Source organism: Balaenoptera borealis, assembly GCF_965194805.1.
Source record: "Balaenoptera borealis genome assembly, chromosome: 20".
NCBI lineage: Eukaryota > Metazoa > Chordata > Mammalia > Artiodactyla > Balaenopteridae > Balaenoptera > Balaenoptera borealis.
In genome coordinates this window covers 45,437,523-45,463,727 of record NC_138879.1, presented here as the reverse complement: position 1 = coordinate 45,463,727, position 26,205 = coordinate 45,437,523, and the positions used below count along the sequence as shown (strand labels likewise).

Here is a 26,205-nt window from a genome sequence, read left to right as displayed (position 1 = left end):
AGTTTTACAACTGCATGCCTTGCATTATGCTAGTTTTCTCTGTGTAGAGTGGCCTACCTGTCTCAATCTGGTAAATTCTTGCTCAGCCTTCAATGACCCATATTGTTTTCTCCCATCTTTCTCATTGTTTCCTGGGAGTATTTTTTTCATTATTTGGGTTTTCAAACAGCTCTGTTTTCCTTCCTTCCTTCCGTCCTTCTTTTCCTGAAGTTTATTTATTTATTTATTATTTTAAAATTATTTATTTATTTATTTACTTGGCTGTGCTGGGTCTTCGTTGCGGCATGCAGGATCTTCAGTTGCGGCATATGAACTCTTAGTTTCAGCACGCGGGATCTAGTTCCCTGACCAAGGATCAAACCTGGGTCCCCTGCATTGGGAGTGTGGAGTCTTAGCCACTGAACCACCAGGGAAGTCCCTCCTGAGGTTTAATTGATAAACAATATGATATTAGTTTCATGTGTACAACATAATGATTTGATATTTGTATATATTATGAAATGATCACATTAATCACATACCTCATCAAGGTTTTGTCTGCCATATCTGTATTCTTAATACATAGTACTACTACTACCATAGTGCCTAGTGTATCATAGGTGCCCAGTGAATGAATGAATGAATGAATGACGTTCCTACTACGTGTCCTCTTTTTCAGGTTAAACTCCTGTTTCACTTTACTATCCATATTACAGTTTCTAGATCCTTCTCTTTTTTACATACTGGATGAGCTATTCTTAGGCTTTTCCATATTTCACATCGGAAAATGTATTTTGATGACTAGAGGAAGTAAACTGCAACCTTCCAAAATAACTTTTATTGAAAAGTATACCAAATGGACAGTTGGTCCAGCTGCTTCCTTGGGGATGGTTCTGATTGCATTAGTAATTTCTCTAGCCACCTCCTTGCTGGGATAGAGCCCAGACCACCTAAGAAAAAATAAGCAGAGGTAGCACTTTGTACTTGTTTTTCTCTTTTACCTTCTGTCACCTCAGGAGGTTACTGCCTCCTGCTCACTTTACAGGTCATTGTAGATATAAAGACCACAATTTTCCCCTTTTGTAAGAGTGGCTACCCAAGATGCCATAATACCCTTAGGAGTCTCAGTCTCTTGGGCTGTAGACAGAATTGAAAAGCAGAGAGTCTGATACTAATTCCAGGGGAAAGGGCACAGTTCTTGTCCAGAATTGAAGGCAGATGAGTCAGGCAGCAGGAATCTATCAACTCCAAAGTCAATTCAGAAGCGATTTAATCTTTGCTATTGAAGCAGATCTGCAATGCCATTTGCCTGTCTAAAAATGAGATTACCCAGGATTCTCTTACAAGAAGATAAATTATTTGTGTAACAGTAGCTCCCAGCCTTGCATAATGTCTCTTCTTACTACCACATGCTAGTGGCACAGGGCACATCTCGTGTATAGTACTAAGGTGTGGAGATCAGGCCACATTGCTTTACTTAGGGTGTCCAGGGAAAGTTAACAGTTCTCAGCAACTCTCAGCCTTAATAGGCTTGGTTATTGTTAAAATTCATCTTTATCCAAGGAAGTGTTGGTTAATGATTTTTCTCTTGGCCCAACATGCCTGGGCATTAGCTGGAATTGCTGAGTGATTTGCAGTGGGGAAGCCATGAGAGCAATTTCTTGTTTGTCCACAGATTATCATTAGCAGTTTCATTTGCAGATTGAAGGAGCAGGAGGAGTGGGCTCTTCTCCAGTTGCAGCTTCCCTATGACTAGGGCGTTAGTTCAATTGTGTCCAATTAACTTTTATTGCAGACAGTGGTGATAATTACTTGCGAGTCAGTTTTTTGGCTGTAGTTATCCTAAGGCTGAAGTATGAACTTGATGGATTTTAATAACCGGAGTGACATGTTTCACTCCACTGCAGTTACTTATTTTTCCAGACTTCTTTTAGATAGGAGGTCAAAGCATTGTAAAAATCCATGTCAGAATTAAAACATATTGTCCTTCTTTTGAAGAGCTGTGTAGGATCATATTTTAAAAGAATCTATGAGGAGCAGCCTTAATGGCTTTTTATATTCTGACATCATATCCTTGAGTTCATTGATGCTTATCATGGGAGAATAGACTGAGATGGAACTAAATGTCATTCACAAGAGTATGTGCTTATTGTAAGATTATAGTAATTAGCAAGGTGCAGTTTAGTCCTCTGCTTGCACTAAAAGTGCAAAAGAAAACTTTTGGGCACTAAAGTCAGTATGGGGACTTCCCTGGTGGCGCAGTGGTTAAGAATCCCCCTGTGCCAGTGTCGCCAATGCAGGCGACACGGGTTTGATCCCGGGTCCGGGAAGAACCCACATGCCACGGAGCAACCAAGCCTGTGTGCCACAACTACTGAGCCTGTGCTCTAGAGCCCGTGAGCCACAACTACTGAGCCCATGCGCTGCAACTATTGAAACCTGAGCACCTCAACGAAGAGTAGCCCCCGCGCGCCGCAACTAGAGAAGCCCGCACGCAGCAATGAAGACCCAGCACAGCCAAAAAAAAAAAAAAAGATAATAATAATAATAAATTAAAAATTAAAAAAATAAAGTCAGTATGACACTGAGGACACGTTTCTTTAGCTCTATAGGAATTTTAGTTTGTGATTTTTAAAAGAAAGTTGCATAATGTCTTTGGAAACAATCCTTGCTAGGTAGAGAAAGAGGGAAGAAACAAAAGGAAATAGTTTGTCTTTCTCTAAAGATGATGAAGTTCCTTTGCTATTTCCTCTTTCTCTGTTGTTGTTTGATGGTTACCCTGAATTGGCTTGTAAGCAAAATTTTCTCTCTTTAACACGAGAAGAGTGAAGCTGATTCCAGCTAGGGCTGTTCCTTGATCTCTAGGTGACTTGCTGCTGCTTTCATTCTGGATGTTGTTGCTCACCTTAGTGTCCTTTGTTGCTAGGCTCTCTTCCCAAGGGCCTGTCAATCTCCTTAGATATTTTCATGGATGTGGCTGCATAAAAATTTTGTTGAGGATAAGTTGCCAAAGAGTATGGCCATGCATTTTAAGAGTATGCTTTTGTTAGTGTTTGTTTAAAGTAAGGGAAGGGGAATTCCCTGGCGGTCCAGTGGTTAGGACTTGGAACTTTTATTGCCATGGGCCCGGGTTCAATCCCTGGTCCCTGGTCTGGGACCTAAGATCCTACAAGCCGCGTGGCACAGCCAAAAAAAAGGGTGTGGGGGGGAGAAAGTTCATGGCTGCTTGGAGACAGGCTATAATATAGTTATTCCTCTTCCAAAACTTCCATGATCACCCTAAATAGGAAAGAAGAGGAAAGGATGAGTGATAAACATCATCTTTGTACTGCTTCAAAGCTCTTCATTGTTACTGAAAACCTTTCTGCTGTAGAATAACCAAGACTCTGCCTGCCAGCTGCTGCTGGTGTGAAAGTAGAGAAGCTAGTTATAGTTGCTACATTTCAGGAAGTCTGGAGATAAAGCTTATGATGTCATTTGAAACTTTTTGTGTAGTGGGAGGAAAGAGTGTCAAAACCCTGTTACAGTCTGGAAGATATAACAAGGCTTTCCCTTGGAGCATAGGTTATATGTGTTTAGAAGAAAAGGCCTTGAAAAACTCTTACTAAAACATGAACTTGATGGAGATGTTAGTGAATGTCAGGCCTAAAGAAACGAGAGTCATTAATAGTGCCTCCTTCAGGATAAGACATTGCTTTTGGAACCTTTCTAAAGGTGAAATTTTCCATCTTTAGGGTAAGAGAGTTGTATGAAAGCCACTTAGTGGAAGCATTGCCAGAACAGAGTGGAGGTTGGGAGAGAATTTGAAGTGCAGGCACAGGAGAAAATGTTATTCAGATAAGTGCTGAAAAGAAATTAGAAGTTGATGAGGCAGAAAGATACAGGAAACCTATTCGAGAAGGCAAGAACCCCAGTGTCGGCACTCACCAATTCAGAGATGTCACCTGCGTTGAGATAAAATGAGAATGGTTTCTAACAGACCACTCTTTTCAACTCTTCTTTATGATCTCCACACCCCCCCCTTCAGATTTCAACACTGCTATCTTGTTTTTTTTGTTTGTTTTAACAATTTTAGTAAAAAATTTGGAAACAGGGACTTCCCTGGTGGCGCAGTGGTTCAAATCCGCCTGCCAATGCAGGGGACACCGGTTCGATCCCTGGTCCAGGAAGATCCCACGTGCTGCGGAGCAACTAAGCCCGTGTGCCGGAACTACTGAGCCTGTGCTCTAGAGCCCGCGAGCCACAACTACTGAGCCCGTGTGTCACAACTACTGAAGCCCACACGCCTAGAGGCCGTGCTCCACAGCAAGAGAAGCCACCGCAATGAGAAGCCTGCACACCGCAATGAAGAGTAGCCCCCGCTCGCCACAACTAGAGAAAGGCAGCACGCAGCAATGAAGACCCAGCGCAGCCAAAAAAAAAAAAAAAAAAAAAAAAATTTGGAAACAATCTCAAATTTATAGAAAAGCTGCAAGTACAGTACAGAGAATATTTTTCTTCCTTAAATCATTTGAGAATAAGTTGCTGACTTGATGCATCATCATCCTGAATACTTTGGTGTTTATCTTCTACGAACAAGAACATTCTCCAACATTATCACAATTCAGCCATCAAAATCAGGAAGTTAACATTGACAGATTGCCATCATATAATTCTCAGACACCCCTCAAATGTTGCTAGCTGTACCAGTAATGTTCTTTATTACAAAAAGGGTCCAGTTGAGGATCATACCTTGCATTTATTTCTTATGTCTTCTTGGTCTCCTTCAATTTGGAACAGTTTTTTAGGCCTTCTTTGATGTTCACGACCTTGACACTACTGAGTTATTTTGTAGAAAGTCCTCAATTTAGGATTGTCTAATGGTTCCTCGTGTTTAGTTTAGGTTATATATCTTTAACAGGAATATCGCAAGAGTGATGCTCTGTTCTTCACTGCATAATTTCAAGAAGTGCAGAATTTTTATTTGTCCAGTTACTGGGAATGTTTGATCACTTGGTTAAGGTGGTGCCTGCTAGGCATTTCCAGTGTAAAGTTACTCTTTTTTCCCTTTGTAATTACTAAGTATTTTGGGAGGAGACAATTTGATACCATGCAAATATCCTTTTCCTCTTAAGCCTTTCAGTTTACTAGTTTGTTTATATTAGTATGGACTCATGATTTCCTATTTTATTCAACTTATTACATTTTATTAAATTTAATCTGTTATCTTTATTTACTTTGATGTTCAAATTATCCCAGATTTTGCCAGTAAATCAGGAAAAAAAAATACATAACTATATGTTTAACCCTTAAAGATGCCCAAGTGATTTGCTGTCCTTTTATTTCAAAGGTTTGGCTGACACTAACCCAAACTAACATCTTTTGAACAGTGGTAGGAAAAAAAGTTTCTAATTATTCTATTCCTAGTATATGCCTCCTTCACTCAGTGCATCCATTCTCTGTTCCCTCTAATTACTACTGTGTAAACTTATCTTTCTGGAGTTTCCCTCACCAGTTGAGCATCCTGTAGCTTCTGTGTTCTTTGACATGTCACTATTATTCTTTGAGCACTTCCTTTCCTGCACAGTAGTATGTGCCAGCCTCATCTAGTACTTTCTCTGCCTCAGCCATTTCTCCAAGGAGCCTTTGTTCCTGTTAGTGGAGGATTTAGTATTTAGAAGCCAAGATCTGAGCAGACCCGGTTGGGGCTCATTGTTATTGAATGGGAAGCAGTCGCTGCATCCATCCCCTCTGGGGATGTTCTCACACCACTTGGGTTCTGGCTCCCCACATCAGGGCTCCCCACCCTCAACTTTGTGGATACCCTCCGCACTCTGTACTCTGTTTGGGTACCTTCTCTTTCTAATCCAGTTGAAACAGAGGGAATTGGGTGAAAGTTGGTTAGGACACTTAGTTGGTGAGGGAGACCCCAGAGCGAGAAGTTGACAGAGTTGAAATTAGGACAGTGAATAGGTACACTGAGTAAAGGAGGCATGTACCAGGAATAGAAGAGCTGTGAACTTGTTTTCTGCCACTGTCTATAAAATGTTAATTTGTGTAGTGTTAGCCATTTCTTTGAGGCATCTTTGAGATAAAGGAAGACAGATCATTTAGACATCGGTAAGATAAAATGTGTATTTATACACTTTTTCCTGATTCACTCAATGCTAAAGTAATCTTGAGTTAAATTGCTTTGTTTGGGTGGCACTTAATATTTCGTATAAGACACATATTTGACCAGTTAGAACCGGTCACACACTGACATACAACAATGATGAATGATTATGGAATTTCTCAGGGCCAGTCTGCTGATGGGTTGATCTGTGAGTGAGCTGTAGTACTTTGAGTCCTTGAAAAATTTAAAACTACTTTGTTAGTTTTTGTTTTGTTTCCTAAGGCAGTTCCTGAAATGAGGAAGCCTCCTGAAGCTAAGTTCAGAATCTTATTTCTGTGGGTGTTTACTCTAGCTATCAAAGTATTCTTCCAGCAGGGAAGGGACTGTCTCTCTGTTCTCTAGTCTTCCTGTGGATATAGCCAGTATTCTGAATTTCATTAGCCAGTTGTGGTAGTTTGCAGGGTATGGGGGGAGGTGTTGCTCCTCTTCCTCAGTAAGCTTTCAGTTCCTGGGTCCTTTTGAGGTTTATCAGCCTCTCCTGCTTTCAGAAACACCTTTAGCTTCAGAAGCCTGGTAATTCCTTGGATATGTGGAGTGTGAGCCATAAAGCTTCAAGTGATAGTGAGTCTTAGTGAAATGGCAAGGCAAGATCTTTTGATTTTCACTAAGGCTATAGAAACCCTCCCCCAAAGTTGTTATACATCAGAATTCCTCACTGTCCTTTACTCAGGCTGGGGCAGAAGGAAGGGCCTAAATGAACAGAACGTATTAGTGTATCAATCATGCCTTGTCCTATTACCTTAAAATCTGCCTATTGCCAAACTAACCCTAATAATACTAATACAGTGAAGGGTGATGTGTTTACTATAAGCATAACTTCATTCCCTACCTGCACTGAATTTACTAGCCTTACTGAAACTCTACACTAGAAATCTAAGGCACATAAGCTCAAGGTATTGTGTACAGAGAACTAGTTCTAAGAAGGTAACAGACCAAATGAATATATGGTGGAAATAGTAGATGCATAGCCATGGAAAAGCGTGAGCTCCTTTTCACCCCCCCAAATTTAGAACATCTTAAAGAGCAGAGGGATGCTTCCTGTCAGAGACCTTGGTGGGCTGTGTGATGCCCAGCTTCCGTCATAGTAGGCGTGTCCAAAATGGAAACTGACTTGGAAAAGGTATGAGTTGAGAGTACGTTCAGAGTTAGTCAAGGTTTACTTCTCACATTCAGGAAAGAGCATGAGAATAGGAAGGGAAGAGTTTTCTGTACGAGGATTGAGAATGAGAGATAACTGTGTTTGATCATTACTTGTAGTATTCTCTGATACAGTTTCCTCAGTGTGAATGATAGAGCTTTCCCCTGGGGAAGAAAGTCTGACCACTCGAACTTAAAGCGTTTCTTTGCCTTTATGTAGTCACTTTCCCAATGCAGTCTTACCTTGGTTATAGTTGCTGCCCCGCCCCTTTTTTTAAAAAGGAATTTTCACTAAAAGCTGATTCCAAAGTGTTAGGCTAGCCGAAGAGTTACAGAGTATAATAGTATAATAGAGTTACAGAGCGAAGTGCTGACGTGGGACAGGTAGTTCCCCAAATCCATAGGAAAGTCGATAATTACACTTAAAAAACAAAACCATGGCTTAGAATTGTATGTTTTTGTTGTATATAATAGTGTAGGAAGAGGGCTATGATAGGTACTTAATAAATATTGACTTGAGAGGCAGCCGTGGTATAGGGCAGTGTTTTTCGAACATCTTCATCTGTGCCCACAATAAAGACTGCATCCCAGTAAATACACACATAATTTAAATAGCTGGAATAGAGTCATGAAACAATAAGCATTCTTACTGTTACTCTGTGATTTTTTTTTTTTAAAGGCTGGTCACAGCCTACAGATTAGAAAATACTTGTCTAATGGAATGAGCCACAAGTCTAGAAGTTATGACAGAGACTCTATATGAGGTCCACTATCCCAGCTACATATCACTAGACAAGTTACCTAATCTTTCTAAACCTGCTAATCTGTGGAAAGGGAATGATACTTATTCCATATAGATTAAAAGATTGTTTTAAATTTCAAGTGAAATACTGTATGCAAACGTGTTTCAGAGTATAAAGAACTATAAAATGTAAGGTGGTGGTTTAGTTGTGTTGGGAAAATAAAAAGTGACCTGGATTTTGATAGATTAAGAAAGTGGTAAGAGCCAACATTTGAATAATGTTCAGGCACCGGTGCCCTAAGCACTTGAGTATATTAAACTCATTTAATTCTTACAACAATCCCATGAACTAGGTCCATTTCACAGATGAAGTTGTTTCTTTCCCAAGGTCACATAGCTGGTAAGCAGCAGAGCTGAGAGTCAAACTCAGTCTTGTCTCTTAACCACTTTGATGTTTTGCCTCTTGTTAATCCAGATTTCTTCAGGTGATTTGAGCTGCACTTGACACTTATCTATATGTGAGTTTTCCCCTTTTGAAAACTTATGAGAAAATGACTGCCCTTGCCACCCAGTTTTTTCCTAAGTTACTTTCTTGGCTCTGTTCGTTTTATATTCAAGAAATGAAAGCTAAGTAGAATGTTATCCTGAACTAGATAGTCCAGGAATGAGAATTTATCCCCACAAAAGTGCTGTAATGCATTTAATGGTCAAATACAAATGACTTCATAATTTTTATGTATATATAATAAATTTTACAAAATTATTATTATACCATATATATATATATATATATATATATATATACACACTTCTTTTTTTTTTTTTTTGTTAGTTTTGGCTGTGTTGGGTCTTTGTTTTTGTGCGAGGGCTTTCTCTAGTTGAGGCGAGTGGGGGCCACTCTTCATCGCGGTGCGCGGGCCTCTCACTGTCGCGGCCTCTCTTGTTGCAGAGCACAGGCTCCAGACGCGCAGGCTCAGTGGCTGTGGCTCACGGGCCCAGTTGCTCCGCGGCATGTGGGATCTTCCCAGACCAGGGCTCGAACCCGTGTCCCCTGCATTGGCAGGCAGATTCTCAACCACTGCGCCACCAGGGAAGCCCTATATATACTCTTTTAACCCAGCATTTATATTATAAGCATTTTTTTGTCCTTAGATATTTTTTAACAATATATATTTTTTAATTTGGGAGGCTCATACTAATTTTATTAGATGAATAGCCCATAATTTATATAACGATTTCCTTACTTTTGGACATTTAGATTGTTGGAGTTTTTGCACAATTATGAACCATACTACAGTGAAGAGAGTTGTATGGAAATCTTTGTTTACATTTCTGATTATTTCCTTAAGTTAGACTTTAGAAGTGTAGTTACCATATCAAGAGTATGAATATTTTTAAAACTTCATATTTATTTCTAGAAAGAATGTGTCAGCATCTCACTTTAGTGACTCTTCAGTGTATCCTTGACTCAGTGTGTTCTAGATTTTTTTTCAAACATGTTTGTCAATTTTTAATCAAAAAATAAAATGTCATTCTATTTAATTTACATTTCTTTAAATATTAGATAGTTGCACCATTTCTTTATATGTTTAGTACTTGCTTATATTTCTCCAACGACTTTGGTGGGAGTTGTGTCTTCAGTCCACGCACATGCATTCAGATGTTGCTGTGGATCCTGTCTCCTTTCACTGCTTCCATTCATAACTCTTCAACACCTCTTCAAAATTTCATTAAAACCATTCTCTGCAGTTTTGACAAACTACTCTCTTAGGCAGTATAAATCAGTGTTACTCATTACATAGCAAAAATATGGGTTTATAAATGTCTCTTGAAATTTCTAAACCCAGCAGTGAGCTTGGATGAGGCACTTTAGACCCAGAAAAGAAGACACCTTGGCACCGGGGTGAGGAAACAGAAGCACACATAGACCCAAACACTCTCATCTAGATTTGTTTTAGAATAATACCTTGTAGGGACTTCTCTGGTGGTGCAGTGGTTAAGAATCCGCCTGCCAGTGCAGGGGACACGGGTTCGAGCCCTGGTCTGGGAAGATCCCACATGCCGCAGAGCAACTAAGCCCATGCGCCACAACTACTGAGCCCGCGTGCTGCAACTACTGAAGTCCACGCGCCTAGAGCCCATGCTCCGAAACAAGAGAAACCACTGCAATGAGAAACTCTCGCTCACCACAACTAGAGAAAGCCTGTGCACAGCAACGAAGACCTGATGCAGCCAAAAATTTAAAAATAAATAAATAAATTTATTTATTAAAAAAAAAAAGAATAATGTCATGTAGTTACATACTCAAAATGGAGCAGGCTTATAAAAAAGTGAAATAATGCCATTTGCAGCAACATGGAGGAACCTAGAGATTACATGCTTAAGTGAAGTAAGTCAAAAAGAGAAAGACAAGGGGAGTTCCCTAGTGGCCTAGTGGTTAGGATTCTGGGCTTTCACTGCCGTGGCCCGGGTTTGATCCCTAGTTGGGGAACTGAGATCCTGCAAGCCATGCAGCTTGGCCAAAAAAAAAAAAAAAAATAAAGAAAAGAAAGACAAATACCATACGATATCACTTATATGTGGAATCTAAAATATGACACAAATGAACTTATCTACGAAACAGAAACAGACTCACAGACATAGAGAACAAACTTGTGGTTGCCAAGGGGGGGTGTGGGGGAGGGATGGACTGGGAGTTTGGGATTAGCAGATGCAAACTATTATTAAATATAGACTGGATACACAACAAGGTCCTACTGAAAAGAATATGAAAGAGAATATATATATATGTATAACTGAATCACTTTGCTGTACAGCAGAAATTAACACAATGTTGTAAATCAACTTCAATAAAACACATTTTTTAAGAAAATGAAGCAGGCTTTCTAAATGACCTTAAGTCTCTTAAATTTCTGTCACCCTTTAAACTTGAAAACCAGACTCTAGACTGAGTTAGGGGGCCTACTCTGGTGAGGTGATTCTGAGGCAAGGGAGTGACTAGAGAATGCGACCTCTGTGCAGGTGAGGGGAGGAGAAAGGGCGTGAGTAAGCAACTCATTTAGATGTTCTTTAAACACATGCTTGCCAACGTTTTTTAACAGCCTGCTAAATTCTTCAAATTCTTTTTCCATGTTGTGTCTTTGATCTGTAAAATTACAGAAGCTATACTGAGGAACTGCCTTTTTCATTTTTACCAGAATGAATACCTGTCTATGATCTGACTTGTTTGGGGCTCAGTCAAGGCCTATTAAAAGGCTTTTTAGACACCGTGAGTCTTAAAATTGCACCCAACTTTGATATCTTTCCTACAGATTTCCTTTTTTTTTTTTTTTTAATGATTAGCTCTTATGCCTCAGTTTCCCCATCTGGGTGTGAGATCTGTGCTTCTCTGGCAGCTTTTCATGGACTCATGTGCGATGCGGGCTTTGAAGATTAAAAACTGCCACATAATTATAGGTTATTTGTTAACATATATTTAATCTGAGTAATAATCAGAAACTTTCTGATTTGATACAAGTTTCTACAGGAAATTGTAAAAGGTAAAAATCCAATATTTGTGTATTATCTCAAGGAAGTGGTTTCTTCTGGTTTCTTGTTATTCTCATTGTCTTGCTGGGCACAGTCCCAGGTACTTATGAGTAAAATTCTACCCAGCTTGAGAGCTCTGCTTGTGATTATGAATGTGGTTAAATACAAAGGTCAGTCTACCTTTCTAAAATTGTTCAGCTTAAGTTATAGTGATACAACCCTGATAGGAAACTGAAGGCTATTACATACGATAATGAAAAATTGCAAATTCTGATTTAGCGGCTTGCAATGAACACAGCCTGCATTTCACATTTTTAGGAACACTGATTTCTACCTAATGGGGATGAAAGTACAGAAGCCAAAGGATACTTTTCTTTTTTCTTTCTTTTTTTACTTTTTGGCCTTGCTGCACTGCATGTGGGGTGTTAATTCCCGGACAAGGGATCGAACTTGGCCCCCTGCAGTGGAAGCATGGAGTCTTAATTGCTGGACCACCAGGCAAGTCCCAAAGGATACTTTTCAATACAATGCAAAAGTAGTACCTGGGCCTTTTTTTTTTTTTTTTTTTTTAAAGTACCTAGGCAGTTTTTGTCTCCTCTGCTCTCTCACTCTCAGAGTAAAGGCACCTGTGCACACACGGGCATGGACACTTTTTGGCACTTGTATTATCCATGTGTTTCAAGGACCTAAATTCAGATGAATTCCAGAGCCTGGGATTAAAGTATATTGCTATTCTTCTGGAATGTGAGCCAGTAATATTTATTAAATGTCTGTTACATGAATAATCTCATTTCTGACCCTGTAACTTGGAAGGATAAATAAAAGACAGTCTTTGGAAGCTCACACTCGAGTTGAAAGGTTAGAATGTCCAGGGCAAATACTTTCCTAGGACCTGAATAACAAATTCAGGAGAAAGCACTGGGTCATAGATGAAATAAATAATAAGAGGATCTAGGAAAGAGTATTCATGCTAAAGAAAGCACTGGCAGAGAAAGCACCTTTAGGGACCAGGGTGGGGGTGGGAAACAGAATAGGAACAGGACCTGTTGTGATGGGTTTAAAGGGTAGTTAGAAATAATGTTTCCAGGGCTTCCCTGGTGGCGCAGTGGTTGAGAATCCACCTGCCAATGCAGGGGACACGGGTTCGAGGCCTGGTCCGGGAAGATCCCACATGCCGCTGAGCACCTAAGCCCGTGCACCGCAACTACTGAGCCTGCACTCTAGAGCCCACGAACTACAACTACTGAAGCCCGTGCACCTAGAGCCCGTGCTCCGCAACAAGAGAAGCCACCGCAATGAGAAGCCCGCGCACCACAACGAAGAGTAGCCCCTGCTCTCCGCAACTAGAGAAAAGCCCGTGCGCAGCAACGAAGACCCAACGCAGTCATAAATAAATAAATAATTTAAAAATAATAAATAAATTTTTAAAAAAAGAAATAATGTTTCCAAACCCCTTGAGCCTCTGTGTTGAGCTATGTGGAGATGGTTTGCAGCAGGGATAGTTCTGGGCTTTCAACAAAGTTAGTCCAGAGTGAACATCCATCTTTCTCTCCTGCTCTTTCTCCCAGCCCAGAGTTGTGAGGTTACAGTTATAAGTGACTTTAAGTCCCGTATTGAGTTAAAGATAGAGAAGAAAGATGCCTTTGAGCAATGACTGTTATTCAGATTGGGTAAATAGTGAAAAGTACAAGGTAGCTGGAAGTTCACAGTTACCTGGACTGACAAAAATTACCGGTTGAATAGATTATTTCATTGACACAGACCATAAGATGACTGATTCTGCAGAGTCTGATTTGATAAACATGTAATATTTGCCATCCTTGACCCTGTTTATTTTCCCCAGAGCAGTATTTCCGTTAGGTTTTAACCTAATTTCTTGGGCCCCAGGAGTAAAAGAATGGGAAACAGTAGGATAAAACTTCTACCCCCACTATTGAAAAGTAGTGTTTTCAGATAAGCCTTTTACCTCATGGATGAGAAGGCTTATTAATCAGAGATAGTGATGACTCTTTTAATTAATGTAGTTTCTCAGTGTTAATCATATTCTCTTAAGATGCATGTGCTTAGGATTTTCACTGTTGGGTATATTTTATAAAGTGGAGTCAAATTACATGGGGCATAACATTTCTTTTTTTTACTTGGTATTTCAGAGATGGCACTGCTCTCAATTTCATTTTTTAATTAAAGTCCATAAATGGCAGGTTTAAAATTTTGAACCACAGCATGAATCAGAAATTGGGCTAGTCAACCTTTTTTTTGTGGCGGTAGTGGGGGGTTCTTTTTGAAGGTGGGGTTGAAGGCAGGGAAGGAAAAGGAAAGCAGGAGAGAGACTTGGCAAAGAAGGGTACTGGAAGGCGCTAGGGTGTGAGTGGGAGACTATGCTGGGAAGTGATTACTCTAGATCGCTTCACCCCCAGCCCCCAAGTAAAAATATCTTTGCTAGCATTTTATTTTCTCTCCCTTCCTTTTCTCACTAAAAAAATATGAAGAGGAGTCTTCCTTTTCCTCCTTTTCTACCCTTCAGTGGTCGTAAGCATAAACAGGGACAAACAGTACAGACAGTGGAGGTTTTCCTACTAGCAGAAACCTGTCCTAAGGCAGAGATGGTCCTTTATCAGATGCCACCCAGGAAAGCAGAGAGTGTAACATCACAGCTCTTAATAAAACCTCTGTCAGTCTCAGTGGGGCGGGGGAGGTGGGGGGCATGGATGAAAGTCCTTTTGAATTTTCTCAGTGGGGACAGGGTTTTTTTGTTCCTTAATTAGAGGTAGTCTGGGAGAAGCTAGCACTTGTGCAAATGCCCCAGGAGAGTCTGGACACCTTAGTTCTGTGCTCATGGTTATACTGTCGTCCCCCTACTTAGGCAGCAGACCAGCTGGTGGTGGGAAAGCTGTCTGAGAGCTCCCAGAGAGGCTCTGCCAAGATCTTTTTTCTTTCTCTGTGGCGTCTGCAGCTCATTTGGTCTGAGCACCAGGTTACTACTTGATTCTGTTCAGTAGTCTGGACTTGAATTTTGAGGCCCTTTCAGAGAAGGTAGAGCTCATGTTGATTTCTTGGTCTAATTGTGCTTCTGGAAATATCAGCTGTAAATTGTATTGGAATTTAACGTTTAAGAAAAAGCCAGATGGTAATCAAAATGTGTGGGTGGTTTGAAATTTTTAAATAAAAGGCTTGTGCTCAGCTGTCAAGCCTCCAGAGGAGTGCTTTATACTATGCATCCCTGCTTTCTAGAATGGGTTGTGGAAGGAAGTTGCTTCCTTCCTGTTTCATCACAACCTTCGTGACCTTGCCACATTCTCTGCCTTCCCTGCCCTGGCAGAATCTGATTCTTGACTACAGTAAAACTGCTCAAGGGGCTTGAAGATTAAGGATGGCAGAACTCTTAAAGAAAGGTTCACAAACTAAGGGCTGTACTCTTAGCAGCCCAGTTAATGCCAGTAAGAGCTCAAGAGTATTCTAGACTTGCTGGGTGATTCTGGTTGGGAACATAATCATAGAGGGTCCCAAGCTCTGGTGTCTTTCTTATTCATTTACTTCTTCCTGCCCAAACTAAAAACTGACTTTCTGGAGTCTTTACAGAATTCACCTCTTATTTTTGTTCCTTTGTTTGCTGTCAGTAAATCCATTAATGCCTTTTGCCACAGTTTAACTGGCTTAATTCTCTCCTGTTCTGCCTCTTTTTTTTTTTAATAAATTTATTTTTGGCTGCGTTGGGTCTTCCTTGCTGCGCGTGGGGTTTCTCTAGTTGTGGCAAGCAGGGGCTACTCTTCGTTGCAGTGCTCGGGCTTCTCATTGTGGTTGGGGGCTTCTCTTGTTGCAGAGTACAGGCTCTTGGCTCGTGGGCTTCAGTAGTTGTGGCTCACGGGCTTTAGAGCTCAGGCTCAGTAGTTGGGGCGCATGAGCTTAGTTGCTCCTGTGCATGTGGGATCTTCCGGGACCAGGGCTCGAACCCGTGTCCCCTGCATTGGCAGAGGGATTCTTAACCACTGCGCCACCAGGGAAGTCCCTCTATTTTTTTTTTATATTAATTGTATTTATTTATTTTTGGCTGTGTTGGGTCTTCGTTTCTGTGCGAGGGCTTTCTCTAGTTGCGGCAATCGGGGGCCACTCTTCATCGCGGTGCGCGGACCTCTCACTATCGCGGCCCCTCTTGTTGGGAGCACAGGCTCCAGATGCGCAGGCTCAGTAGTTGTGGCTCACGGGCCTAGTTGCTCCGCGGCATATGGGATCTTCCCAGACCAGGGCTCGAACCCGTGTCCCCTGCATTGGCAGGCAGATTCTCAACCACTGTGCCACCAGGGAAGCCCCCTGTTCTGCCTCTTGAAATCCAGAGTTGTGACTTGAAAGGCAGTATGTTATAGTCAACTCTTAGGATACACAACTTCCACTCGTCTCTTCTTGGTTGCAAGGCATCAAGATTTACTAGGTATATCAGAGATTACAGTGATCATTCATAGATTGGTTCCTTCCAGAAAGTACAGGGAGAGAGTGTATCTGCAAGAGAGCTGAATGAATGTGTTTTTTGTACCTCCATAGTCACAGTATCTCAGCTTTCCAGGTGAATTACAAAGCCTGGAGGTGGGGGTGTGCTTGGCTCGTTGGAAGAGCTCCAGGGAGACCACTATGGCTGGAAGTAGAGTCAGCAAGAGGGGCAGGGGAGGTTAGAGGATGAGGTCAGAGAGGTAATGATCATGTAACAGATCATGGAAGGCCTTGTGGGCCACGTTAGGATTTTGTATTTTATTCTAAGTGAGATGGCAAGTCATTGGAGATTTTTGAGCTGATATGATTTCCAATTAAAAAAAATAAATTACTCTGGCTGCTATGTGGAGAATAGATTGGGTGATGGGGCAAGGGTGCAACAGAGAGACCATTTGGAAGGCTATTGTAGTAATCCAGGCTAGAGATGATGAGATGACAAGTGAATTTATTGCCTACTTCCAAGAAAGGTTGGGAGACGTAATTAAGAAAACATCACTAGGACTTCTCTGGTGGCGCAGTAGTTAAGAATCTGCCTGCCATCGTAGGGGACACGGGTTCGAGCCCTGGTCCAGGAAGATTCCACATGCCGCGGAGCAACCAAGCCTGTGCGCCACAACTACTGAAGCCCGCGCTCCTGGGGCCCGTGCTCCGCAACAAGAGAAGCCACTGGCAGTGAGAAGCCCGCACACTGCAACGAAGAGTAGCCCCCGCTCGCTGCAATGAAGACCCAACGCAGGCAGACATACATACATACATACATACCTAAATAAATAAATAAGAAAATGCCACTAAAGCCCCTCACACAGTCCATTTCACAATATTAGGCTCCAGTATTTGTTAATTCTCTTCCTTTCCTTGGAGTTTGCCCTCAGCTATATTAGGACCATAGGGGAGAGGTTATTAAATAGAGATCAGCATTCACAAGGGAAGGGTTGTGAGCAGTACCTCAGTCATTTGACCCTAACAGAAGACTTTTTATTTCTTGAGGCACTGCAGTTGACACACTGTGTTCATACTGTCATCCCACCCACCAGAGACCTGAAAAGACTGAATCTGTGCCAGAACTCTGGGGCAGCTCCATTTTCATTGAGGCATTCACTCTTCAGTTCTTTCTGCACTTGCTATCTTAGACACAGTTTGAGTAGCCTTTTTTACAAAGTATCTTTTCAGCTACCTGGCCTTTCCAGCTGGAGCTCTCTGATACTCATCTTTACAAAGTAGTTTCACATACTTGAGAGGGCCCTCTAAGGGAAAGAAAGAGGTTTTGTGGTCTTTGTTTAACATTTGAGCTTTCCCCCATTCCTCTTTTGTTGTGATCTAAAGCCTTAATATGCCACCTTGATTTCTGGGGTTTGCAGTATGGGAAAGGAATTTAATGTGTTTTAGTACATTATAGTTGTTTGGGAAAAAGCTTGGTCCTTGGTACACAGGGAGCTTGCATTGTTGACAAGGCTTCCTTCCCTACAGAAGGCTACATCAGTGTCTCTGCTTGCTTTGGCTGTATACCTCTTGTTGGAAGGCTTCACTGATGAAACCATGCCATCTTGATACAATGTCAGGATTGCCTGCCCAAAGAGGGCTGCTGGCAGCCTACCACCTCCTTGATTTACCCTGGGAGCAAAGCAATTTTTTTCTTTTTTTGGGTTCTGGAGGTCTAATTGTGTGAATGGCAATAAGAAGGTGAATCCCTAGAAATATACAAACAGAGTTTGCTTTAATAGTAGTTAATTTGTCTCTTAGGATGCTTTTGTTCCTTCTTTTTAAAAGTAAGTTCAGGTGAAATTCCCTGGCGGTCCAGTGGTTAGGACTCTGCCCTTTCACTGCTGAGGGCCCAGGTTCAATCCCTGGTCAGGGAACTAAGATCCTGCAAGCCATGTGGTGTGGCCAAAAAAAAAAAAAAAAAAATAAGTTCAGATTACCGGGGTCATAAGTTGGACTTTGGGTGCCTTTGCAACTCATATACTGTATACTGTCTCTGGAGATGTCTGACTGCCCCAGCCCCCAGCCAAGGCTGTGAATAGACTGAGCCAGGCCCTATGAGGGCGAGCTCTCTTCAGGAACATTGTTCTGTTTTCAGGGAGAAATCATCTTTTCCTTCACCTCAGTTAGACTGTGCCCTAGCCTTTCTGCTCCTGCCTCAGCTGGGGCACAGATGAAAGCCAGCATGCCGTTTATCTGGCAGCCACATGGGCTTACCCAAAAGCAGTACGGAGAGGCAGTCTACAGGAAATGCAAATGCCAAACGAGTGCATCTATAGCTTGTGAACATAAAGACCTTCAATCGTTTGTGTGGATAGGTATTTTCTAGTTTTTATTTTTCCCACCCAAGCATCTGTGCTGACTGAAATATTTGAGCCATAGTAATAGTTGAGAGCAAATTGTGCTACAGATAAAGACATAGATATATTTTCAACCAACATGCTACTAATTAAATTGTTTATCTGTCTAAACCTGGACCACTGTTGCTCGTATCTGATGTCCCTGATAATCTTCCTTGAGTGAGTTGCCTTGTGTTCCATGACCTTGTTTTTTTGTCATTACAGTGTGAGTGACTGCCTCATGTTGTGTTGATGCTGGTCTGCCATGCTAGCCTGTCTACCAGGGCCAGGTGACCTGTCCTTTCAGCTTCTTTCTCACACGCAGATGAACACTGGACTTCAGAAATGTAAGTAATCTGGATCCCAGGGAAGGATGTGATCCTTTATTTTTTCCCTACATTTGAGCTATACCAGAGGCACATTTGGGGTACACTGACCATGAATTTTGGTACCTCCAAGATATTCTTCAGCACAGACAGCAAGAAAGCAGCTGCAAAACTTGTCAACAATGTGAGACACTTCTCTGATTAGAGAGAGCCTCTTTTTTTTTAATTAATTAATTTAGTTAGTTATTCTGTTTATTTGGCTGTGTTGGGTCTTCACTGCAGCACACAGGATCTTTGTTGCGACGCGCGGGCTCAGTAGTTGCGGTGCGCGGGCTCCAGAGCACGCAGGCTTAGTTGCCTCGTGGCAGGTGGAGCCTTAGTTCCCCCGACCAGGGATCAAACCTGTGTCCCCTGCATTGGAAGGCGGATTCTTAACCACTGGACCACCAGGGAAGTCCTGAGAAATCCTCTTAAATACTAGAGTTCCCCAGTGTGTATCATCTTAATTTTAATTGTTGCTGATAGTTATCTGTTAAGCAACAAGGCTGTAAGGAGTTTTACAGGATATATATCAAAGGAGTGTTTCAATTTGAACCCCCATGAGGAACTGAATGAAAACTCACGGTCCAGATTACTTACTGTATCTCTGAAACAAACTGTATCCACTGTTCTGTTGTGTTGAGCTCTCTGAGCACTCTCTGCCATGGAAATAGACAGTTCCCTTTGGCTTTTCTGTCTGCCTTCTGAGCTGTGGCCCTCAGTTCACAGCAAGTAAAGAAGCTTTCGCTTCCAGAACGGATAAGAAGCTAGCTTGCTCAGTCTCTCTGGGCGTGTTCCTGTTAATATACTTGCTACAAGACGGAGTTTTTGAGAACTGTTAGATTCCTGTCTTACGTTGGCTGGAATTGGGGCTTTATACTTTGTATTTTCCCAGATTCCTACCTTCTATCCCTGTACTACATCATGTGCAAGGAAAAGAGTCTATTCCTGGCTTATTACCATGTACGGCATCTTCAAGTGTAAAAATGGCCCTAAATTTGGAATAGACTTTCCTTTCAGAGCAAAAAGGGAAAATCAATGAGGCATCTAGGCTTACCCCTTAATAGAAAAGGAGCTTCAGCACCTTACCTGAATCCTTTATGACAGAGGTTGGCAAACTTTTTCTGTAAAGAGTCAAATAGCAAATATTTTAGGCTTTGTGGATCAGCCCATATGGTCTCTGTTACATGCACTCACCTCAGCTGTCGTAGGGCACAGGCAACCGTAGACAGTATGTAAACAAATGAGTGTGGCTATGCTCCAGTAAAACTTTCTACAAAAGCACAGCAGCTGGGTTTTGGCTTGCAGGCTATAGTTTGCCACCCCCTGCTCTGTGAGATCATCTTCAGAAGTTAAAAATGGTCTGGCCTCTTGACTTCCTTTCTTTGAGGGAGAGTAAGACTCAGAGCCTGGCTAGTTCTAGAATTTGGCCAGTGAATCCAACTTGTGTAATGACAAAGCTGAAGGTGACAGTCTTCCTTCTGCAGCTGCTTGACACAGTAGGCCAGCTCTACTGTCCCAGCTCTTCCCCAGCTTTTCTCTTACTAAATGATAATTGGGTGAGGAAGTTGTCTGGGCTCCTTGGCCACCCAAATCTGCATGCTCACTGCATTGTGACTGGTTCCAGACTTCCAGGCACACAGCTGGGGAGGGAGTGTACTCGGAAGCGTGCAACAAGATAACAAAGAGCAGCTCACCGTCTCCTAGGCGCCTTAGCACACTCTGGCAGCTTCACCCAGAGATGTACTATCAAGGGCTGAACCGTTTGGGAAGAAAGGCAAATTGGCAGCTTTATCTTAGTTGCTGACTTTGGACCTTCACGCCCTTCTCCCCAAAGCAGTCCCCAAGTAGCCTCTGCCAACCACTGTCCCAAATCTCTATTCAGGAATTGAGGTTTCCTTTTTCCCTGGTTTCAGGCTTACCTGTCCGTTTAGGGGACAGTGTATTTGAATCCCTTTGACTCTCTTGTTGCTCTCCTTAACTACACCTAAACTTTTGCAGAGGAGAAAACCCAGTGGTGTTTTTAAGCCCACTTACTTTCTTCTTTCCTCTCCCAAAATGTGTAAGAAAACAAAAATCCTGGGACTTCCCTGGCCGTCCAGTGGTTAAGACTCCGTGCTTCCAACTGCAGGGGGCATGGGTTCGATCCCTGGTTGGGGAACTAAGATCCTGCAGGCCACACAGTGTGGCCAAAAATTTAAAAAAGAAGAAGAAAATCCTGTCTTGTGACTTACAGCTCTTCGCATTAAGCATTTACCATTAAGGTGAGATGGAGTATAAGCTGTCTCCTTTGGAAACCAGCAGCCAAGGAGCTGCTCAGAGCCCAGGCCTATCAGCTGTAGAGACCTTAAAACCAGTTTTGTAACTGCTATTCAGCCTTTCCCTGCCCTCATCCTAGGGAGGGTCTTAAAAGATGTTCAAAACACGGAACTCCGTATCTGGTAAGGGGATGGGGTACTGATATTTATAGCTTAATATACTTTTTTTTTTTATTGTTAACATCTTTATTGGGGTATAATTGCTTTACAATGTTGTGTTAGTTTCTGCTGTATAACAAGGTGAATCAGCTATATGTATACATATATCCCCATATCCCCTTCCTCTTGCGCCTCCCTCCCCTCCTCCCTATCCCACCCCTCTAGGTGGTCACAAAGCACCGAGCTGATCGCCCTATGCTATGCAGCTGCTTCCCACTAGCTATCTGTTTTACATTTGGTGGTGTATGTATGTCAGTGCTACTCTCTCACTTTGTCTCAGCTTACCCTTCCCCCTCCCCATGTCCTCAAGTCCATTCTCTATGTCTGCATCTTTATTCCTGTTCTGCCCCTAGGTTCATCAGAACCATTTTTTTTTTTAAGATTCCATATATATGTGTTAGCATACGGTATTTGTTTTTCTCTTTCTGACTTACTTCACTCTGTATGACAGACTCTAGGTCCATCCACCTCACTACAAATAACTCAGTTTCATTTCTTTTTATGGCTAAGTAATATTCCATTGTATATATGTGCTGCATCTTCTTTATCCATTCACCTGTCGATGGACATTTAGGTTGCTTCTGTGTCCTGGCTGTTGTAAATAGTGCTGCAGTGAACATTGTGGTACATGTCTGTTTTTGAATTATGGTTTTCTCAGGGTATATGCCCAGTAGTGGTGTTGCTGGGTCCTATGGTAGTTCTATTCTTAGTTTTTTAAGGAACATCCATACTGTTCTCCATAGTGGCTGTATCAGTTTACATTCCCACCAACAGTGCAAGAGGGTGTAGCTTAATATACTTTATATTGTAAGAGTCAGCTCAAGGCAGGGGAGATGGGTCTGGGGTCAGGAGAGGGCATATGTGGCTTCTTGGCCCAACACTGTCAGTCACCTGGCTAATCACTTTTCCCCAGGCTTGAGCTGCCTTATGTACAGAGTCACAGGATTGGTCCCTTCAAACGCCAACATTTTCTCTTCTCCCCTTCCTCTTCTACATGTATAGGATCACATCATCACAATGCATTTTCCAACCTAGAAATATAATTTGCCATAGTTCAGGCTGGATTAAAGGACATCTTGCCTCTGGGTGGGTCCTGTACTTGGTAGAAGACCACAGTTGTGGTTAGGTGGATGCCCTCCTAGCACTTTTCTCGATTGTTATTCCATAATGTCATTTGCGTTGAGAGACCTCAGCCATTTTGGAACTTTGTACTTGCAAATCTATTTTCCTCTGACCCGTCTTCTCCCAGTTCCCCAGAAAATGTGTTTTTGAACATTTTTTTCTTCATTAACCCCAAGCATCTGCTCCTATTTTTCCAGCTCACAGTCAGGTATATAAATAGGGTGGCTTGATAAATATTTCTGGGTAGAGTGGTTGAAATGACCAAAGGTCCCTGAGTCCTCACATCATCTTTTAGACAGTTACTGTGACCTCTTTCATTGTAGAGTTTTGGGGCCTAGGGCAAGTATCGAAATTAATCTTTTACTACTTCTCTGTATGCTTATCCGCCCCCTAGTGGAAAGACCTGGAAATGGTGAATTGGCCCAGTGACTGGATAAACTACAGAGAAATGTCAGAAACATTAGCTAACATTTGTTGAGTGCTTACCATATGCCAGGCACTATCTTGAATATTTGTATGTATGTTCTCATTCATTCCTCAATAATTCCATATGGGAGACTCTCTTATCTTTCTTTTCGGATGAGAGTGTTTGTCAGTGTCACATTACTATTCAGTGACTGGGCTAGAACTCCCACTTGGGTCAGACTCCAAAGCCTGTATTTGACACACACTGCCTGTGTCTCTCCACAGGTTAGAGGTTCCTGCTGCATAAGCCACCCATGTCTTTTGATCTTCAAAACAGAAGGTTAAACAGGGAGGTCCTTGCAGGGAAGCCTGGATTCAGGGAGATGCCCCCAGTTCCTGGAATAGACAGCAGCGCTTTCTCTACTACATGTAATGCTCAGACTCAAGTTCAGGAGGTACTGCAGTTAGGGCTTCCATGGTCAGGTTACTTTGTCCCGTCTGTGGGCAGACTCAGCCAAACCTGCTATCCTTGAATAATAACTATGGACAGTCATAGTTCCTGTTCACAGAGCATTTCCCATTCATTGGATCTCTTGATCTTAGTAGTTCTGTGAGGTAGACAGCAGGTATCATCCCTGTTTATAAATGAGGAATGACTGAGAGACTGAGTAGTCAGATAATAAAGCCAGTGCTCGAATCTGGAACTCTCTTTTTTCTAGCCACAGAGTCCCTGTTCTCTACCCTGCCTTACGTCTCGATTAATGACAGCACTGGTACCAGATATTTAAATAAGTTGCTTACAAAGCTGTAGTATCTGTGTTAGCTGTGCATTTAGAGGAAGATGATGCAGAAGAAAGAAAGGCTTCAGGGTGCCTGTGTGGGGACTGAGATAAAGTACTGAGGAAAACTTGGCTCTTTTTTAAGGGTTGGGCTGAAATCTGGTACATGAGGTGGGTGGTGTTGGATTCCCAGAATGTGGCCTCTTTCTTGTCCAATATGCTCATCTCATCCTTGAGATTCTTCCTTAACATACTGTAGCCTGTGTCCACCCTTCCCGCCCCTCACCTCACCTCACCTCATCACCACTGTCAACATCAGTGGAGGCAGCACAGAGAGAGCTAATCGGGTGTAGTGTCCCACTCCACACTTCTGATTGAGGCCAAGCCATCAATACCTCTGCCTCTGCTAGAAAAAACCAGCCTTAGAGTTGATATTGACTTGGAGCAAAGGAGCTCTATTATTCAGCAAGCCACTGTACCAGTCTCTCTTCCCTGACCTTCAGAGAGAGGAGCCCATCAACATGGAGGAAAGCTCTTCCAACATGGAGGGGCGGACCTTCCTTTCCTGTCTGAACTGAAACCCAGCAGCTTCAGACTCCCATTACTCAGCCAAGTCCCAGTTGTTCAGTCAGGCAGTACACTTACCAAGCACTTACTACACGTTTGCTCTGGGTAAGGAAGACACTGAGCTAGGAATGTCACATGTTTTTGATCAGTCACACAAGAGTACAGTGGCTGACCAGGGCAGCTTCTAATGGAATTCTGGTGCCTTGAGTTTAGGGAAGATGTTTCAGTGATCCCAGACTTTTTTGGTGTCTTCTTGTCCAGGAGAATGTAAAACTGGTCAGAAAATGGCCCCACTTTGTCGAGACTGAAGCCTATTAAGGGTCAGTGGCTTATAAGAAGCCGCAGAACTCTGTTCTCCAGGCTTTGACCTCCTTGCCAGCTAGTGCTACCTAGTAGGTGGGAGACTTCCAGGCCTCTCTGCCTCCCTCTTTTTCCTGCCTTCAGTTGTCACTGTCACATTCATCCTTCTAAATCAGTCCTTCTTCAAATCAGTCATCTTACAAACATTTCGTTTATGGACGGAGCAACTATTCTGTACTCAGTAAATAAAGCAGAACCTTAAATATGTGGGAGTGCCTACTAAGTTCAAGGCATTGTGCCCGTGTTTGAAAGCACAAACCTTTTCCTTTCTGTACCCTTTTTGCTAAGTTCTACCTTGCTGAGCATGGGTCCGGATCCCTCTGCCTCTTCTGGACTTGAGCTTTCTTTTCTTGCTTCCAAGAGCAGCAGTTTCTAAGCAGTTGCTGCCAGCCAACCAGCAATGTCACCTAACGCAGGCAGCTGTGCCCTTTTCCTGCTAGCACACTCACTAGACTACTTCTGTTCCAGTTGATGCCCAGCGACATGACTTTGAATGGGGTCTACTCTGGGCCAAGCCAGCTGAGGCCACAAGCCAGGCATTTGGCCAGCTCAGTCCTTGGTCTGCCCTGGCTGCCCCCTAGAAGGGGAGGAAGTAGGGAGGGAATCAGCTAGCTGAGCCAAGGCTCCCAGCCAGTCCCCTTTTTTTTCTGCTCTGGGCAGTCTGTGTACTTACTCAGCAAGCCTTTATTAAGCACCTTCTGTGTATACTCAGGGGAGACCCTCCCCAGAGAGAGGGAGCAGAGACCCCTTGCCAGGAGCCTGGCATCCTTAAAGAGCTCTTGTTCTCAGAACCTTTTCCTTTTTGATGGAAGCACGACATCCGCTGGAGCCCCCTGATGGGAGGCAACTGGAGATGGGAACAAAGAGACTGTTAGCATTAATGAGGCCCATTGAGCGGTGTTTCCGCAGTCTCCAAAGAGGGCAGGTTTTTCCTCTTTCATTTTGGAAAGTGACAGCTCACAAGGGCCGAATACAGACTATTTTTGGCTCTCAGGACTTAAAGATTCTCTGAATCCTTTCTCCTCAGTTCCCTCCCTGCTGCCCTGTCATTATTGTCACCCCCACAAGGAAATAAATAAAGCCTTTTGATCTTCACCCAGTCAGGCTTAGAGTAAGCTGTAAACAAAAGTGAACTTGTGACTTGGGGATGGGGAAGGGATGTTGGCAGCTTACTCCTCTGCCCCTGAAAAAGAAGCATCCTGTCTGCTGCGCCAGGATGCCCACCCAGTCGGCACGGTGCCCCAGCTGCCAAGGCAGAGAGAAAGTTGATGCCTCACTGGCAACTGCAGACTGTAGAGGAGTCGTTCTGGGTACCCTCTTCCCCAGGGTGTCATGGGGCAGGAACTGAGGGGCCCTGACAAACAGCTCTGCTTAGAACCTTCAACCCTCAGGCCAGGATGGGCTGGTAGGAACTTGGAGAGAATTCCATGTGAGAATTGGCCAAGTTCTGGCTCTCTAAGATACAAGACTTTGGAAAGTTGCTCTGCTATTCTGATCTTTAGTGACCTCATTTGTAAAGTGGGAATACCATGATAGTACCTGCCTCCTAAAGCAGTAGCAAGGATTCGTTGAGATAGCCTGTCACTCAGCACAAGACCTGGTCCATTAGAAGTACTCACTAAATGTGAGCAGTGCTTGTTTTTGTGGGGGCTGAGGCTGCGTCTCAGTGGAAGACTAGAGGTGACAGCTTAGTTCGCCCTGCCCCTCAGGCCCTCAAATGGGAAATCTAGAAGGGCTGGTTGGCTTGGCACTGATGAGCTCCGTCTCCTTCTTTGCTCTCCTTCCCCTTC

General features: G+C 42.8%; 1 protein-coding gene and 1 long non-coding RNA gene across 6 annotated transcripts in view; one reads left to right on the top strand and one right to left on the bottom strand.

Annotated features, from left to right (window-relative positions):
• FAM222B (family with sequence similarity 222 member B) overlaps positions 1–26,205 on the top strand; it is a 64,515-nt gene that overhangs the window by 35,846 nt on the left and 2,464 nt on the right. For all 4 annotated transcript variants that reach the window (XM_082372736.1, XM_082372734.1, XM_082372737.1 and 1 more), the window contains one exon: positions 18,566–18,687. In XM_082372736.1, the coding sequence (XP_082228862.1) occupies positions 18,606–18,687 (82 nt within the window). In that variant the 5' untranslated portion in view covers positions 18,566–18,605. The remainder of the gene's footprint in view (positions 1–18,565; positions 18,688–26,205) is intronic.
• LOC309618662 lies at positions 532–26,205 on the bottom strand. Of its 2 annotated transcripts, none has more exons than XR_014238578.1 (2): positions 23,785–26,205; positions 532–3,258 (listed from the first exon to the last, which is right to left on the bottom strand). It is a non-coding gene; the product is annotated as an uncharacterized lncRNA (long non-coding RNA). The 2 variants fall into 2 exon arrangements; XR_014238579.1 differs by lacking the exon at positions 532–3,258 and adding an exon at positions 21,967–22,213.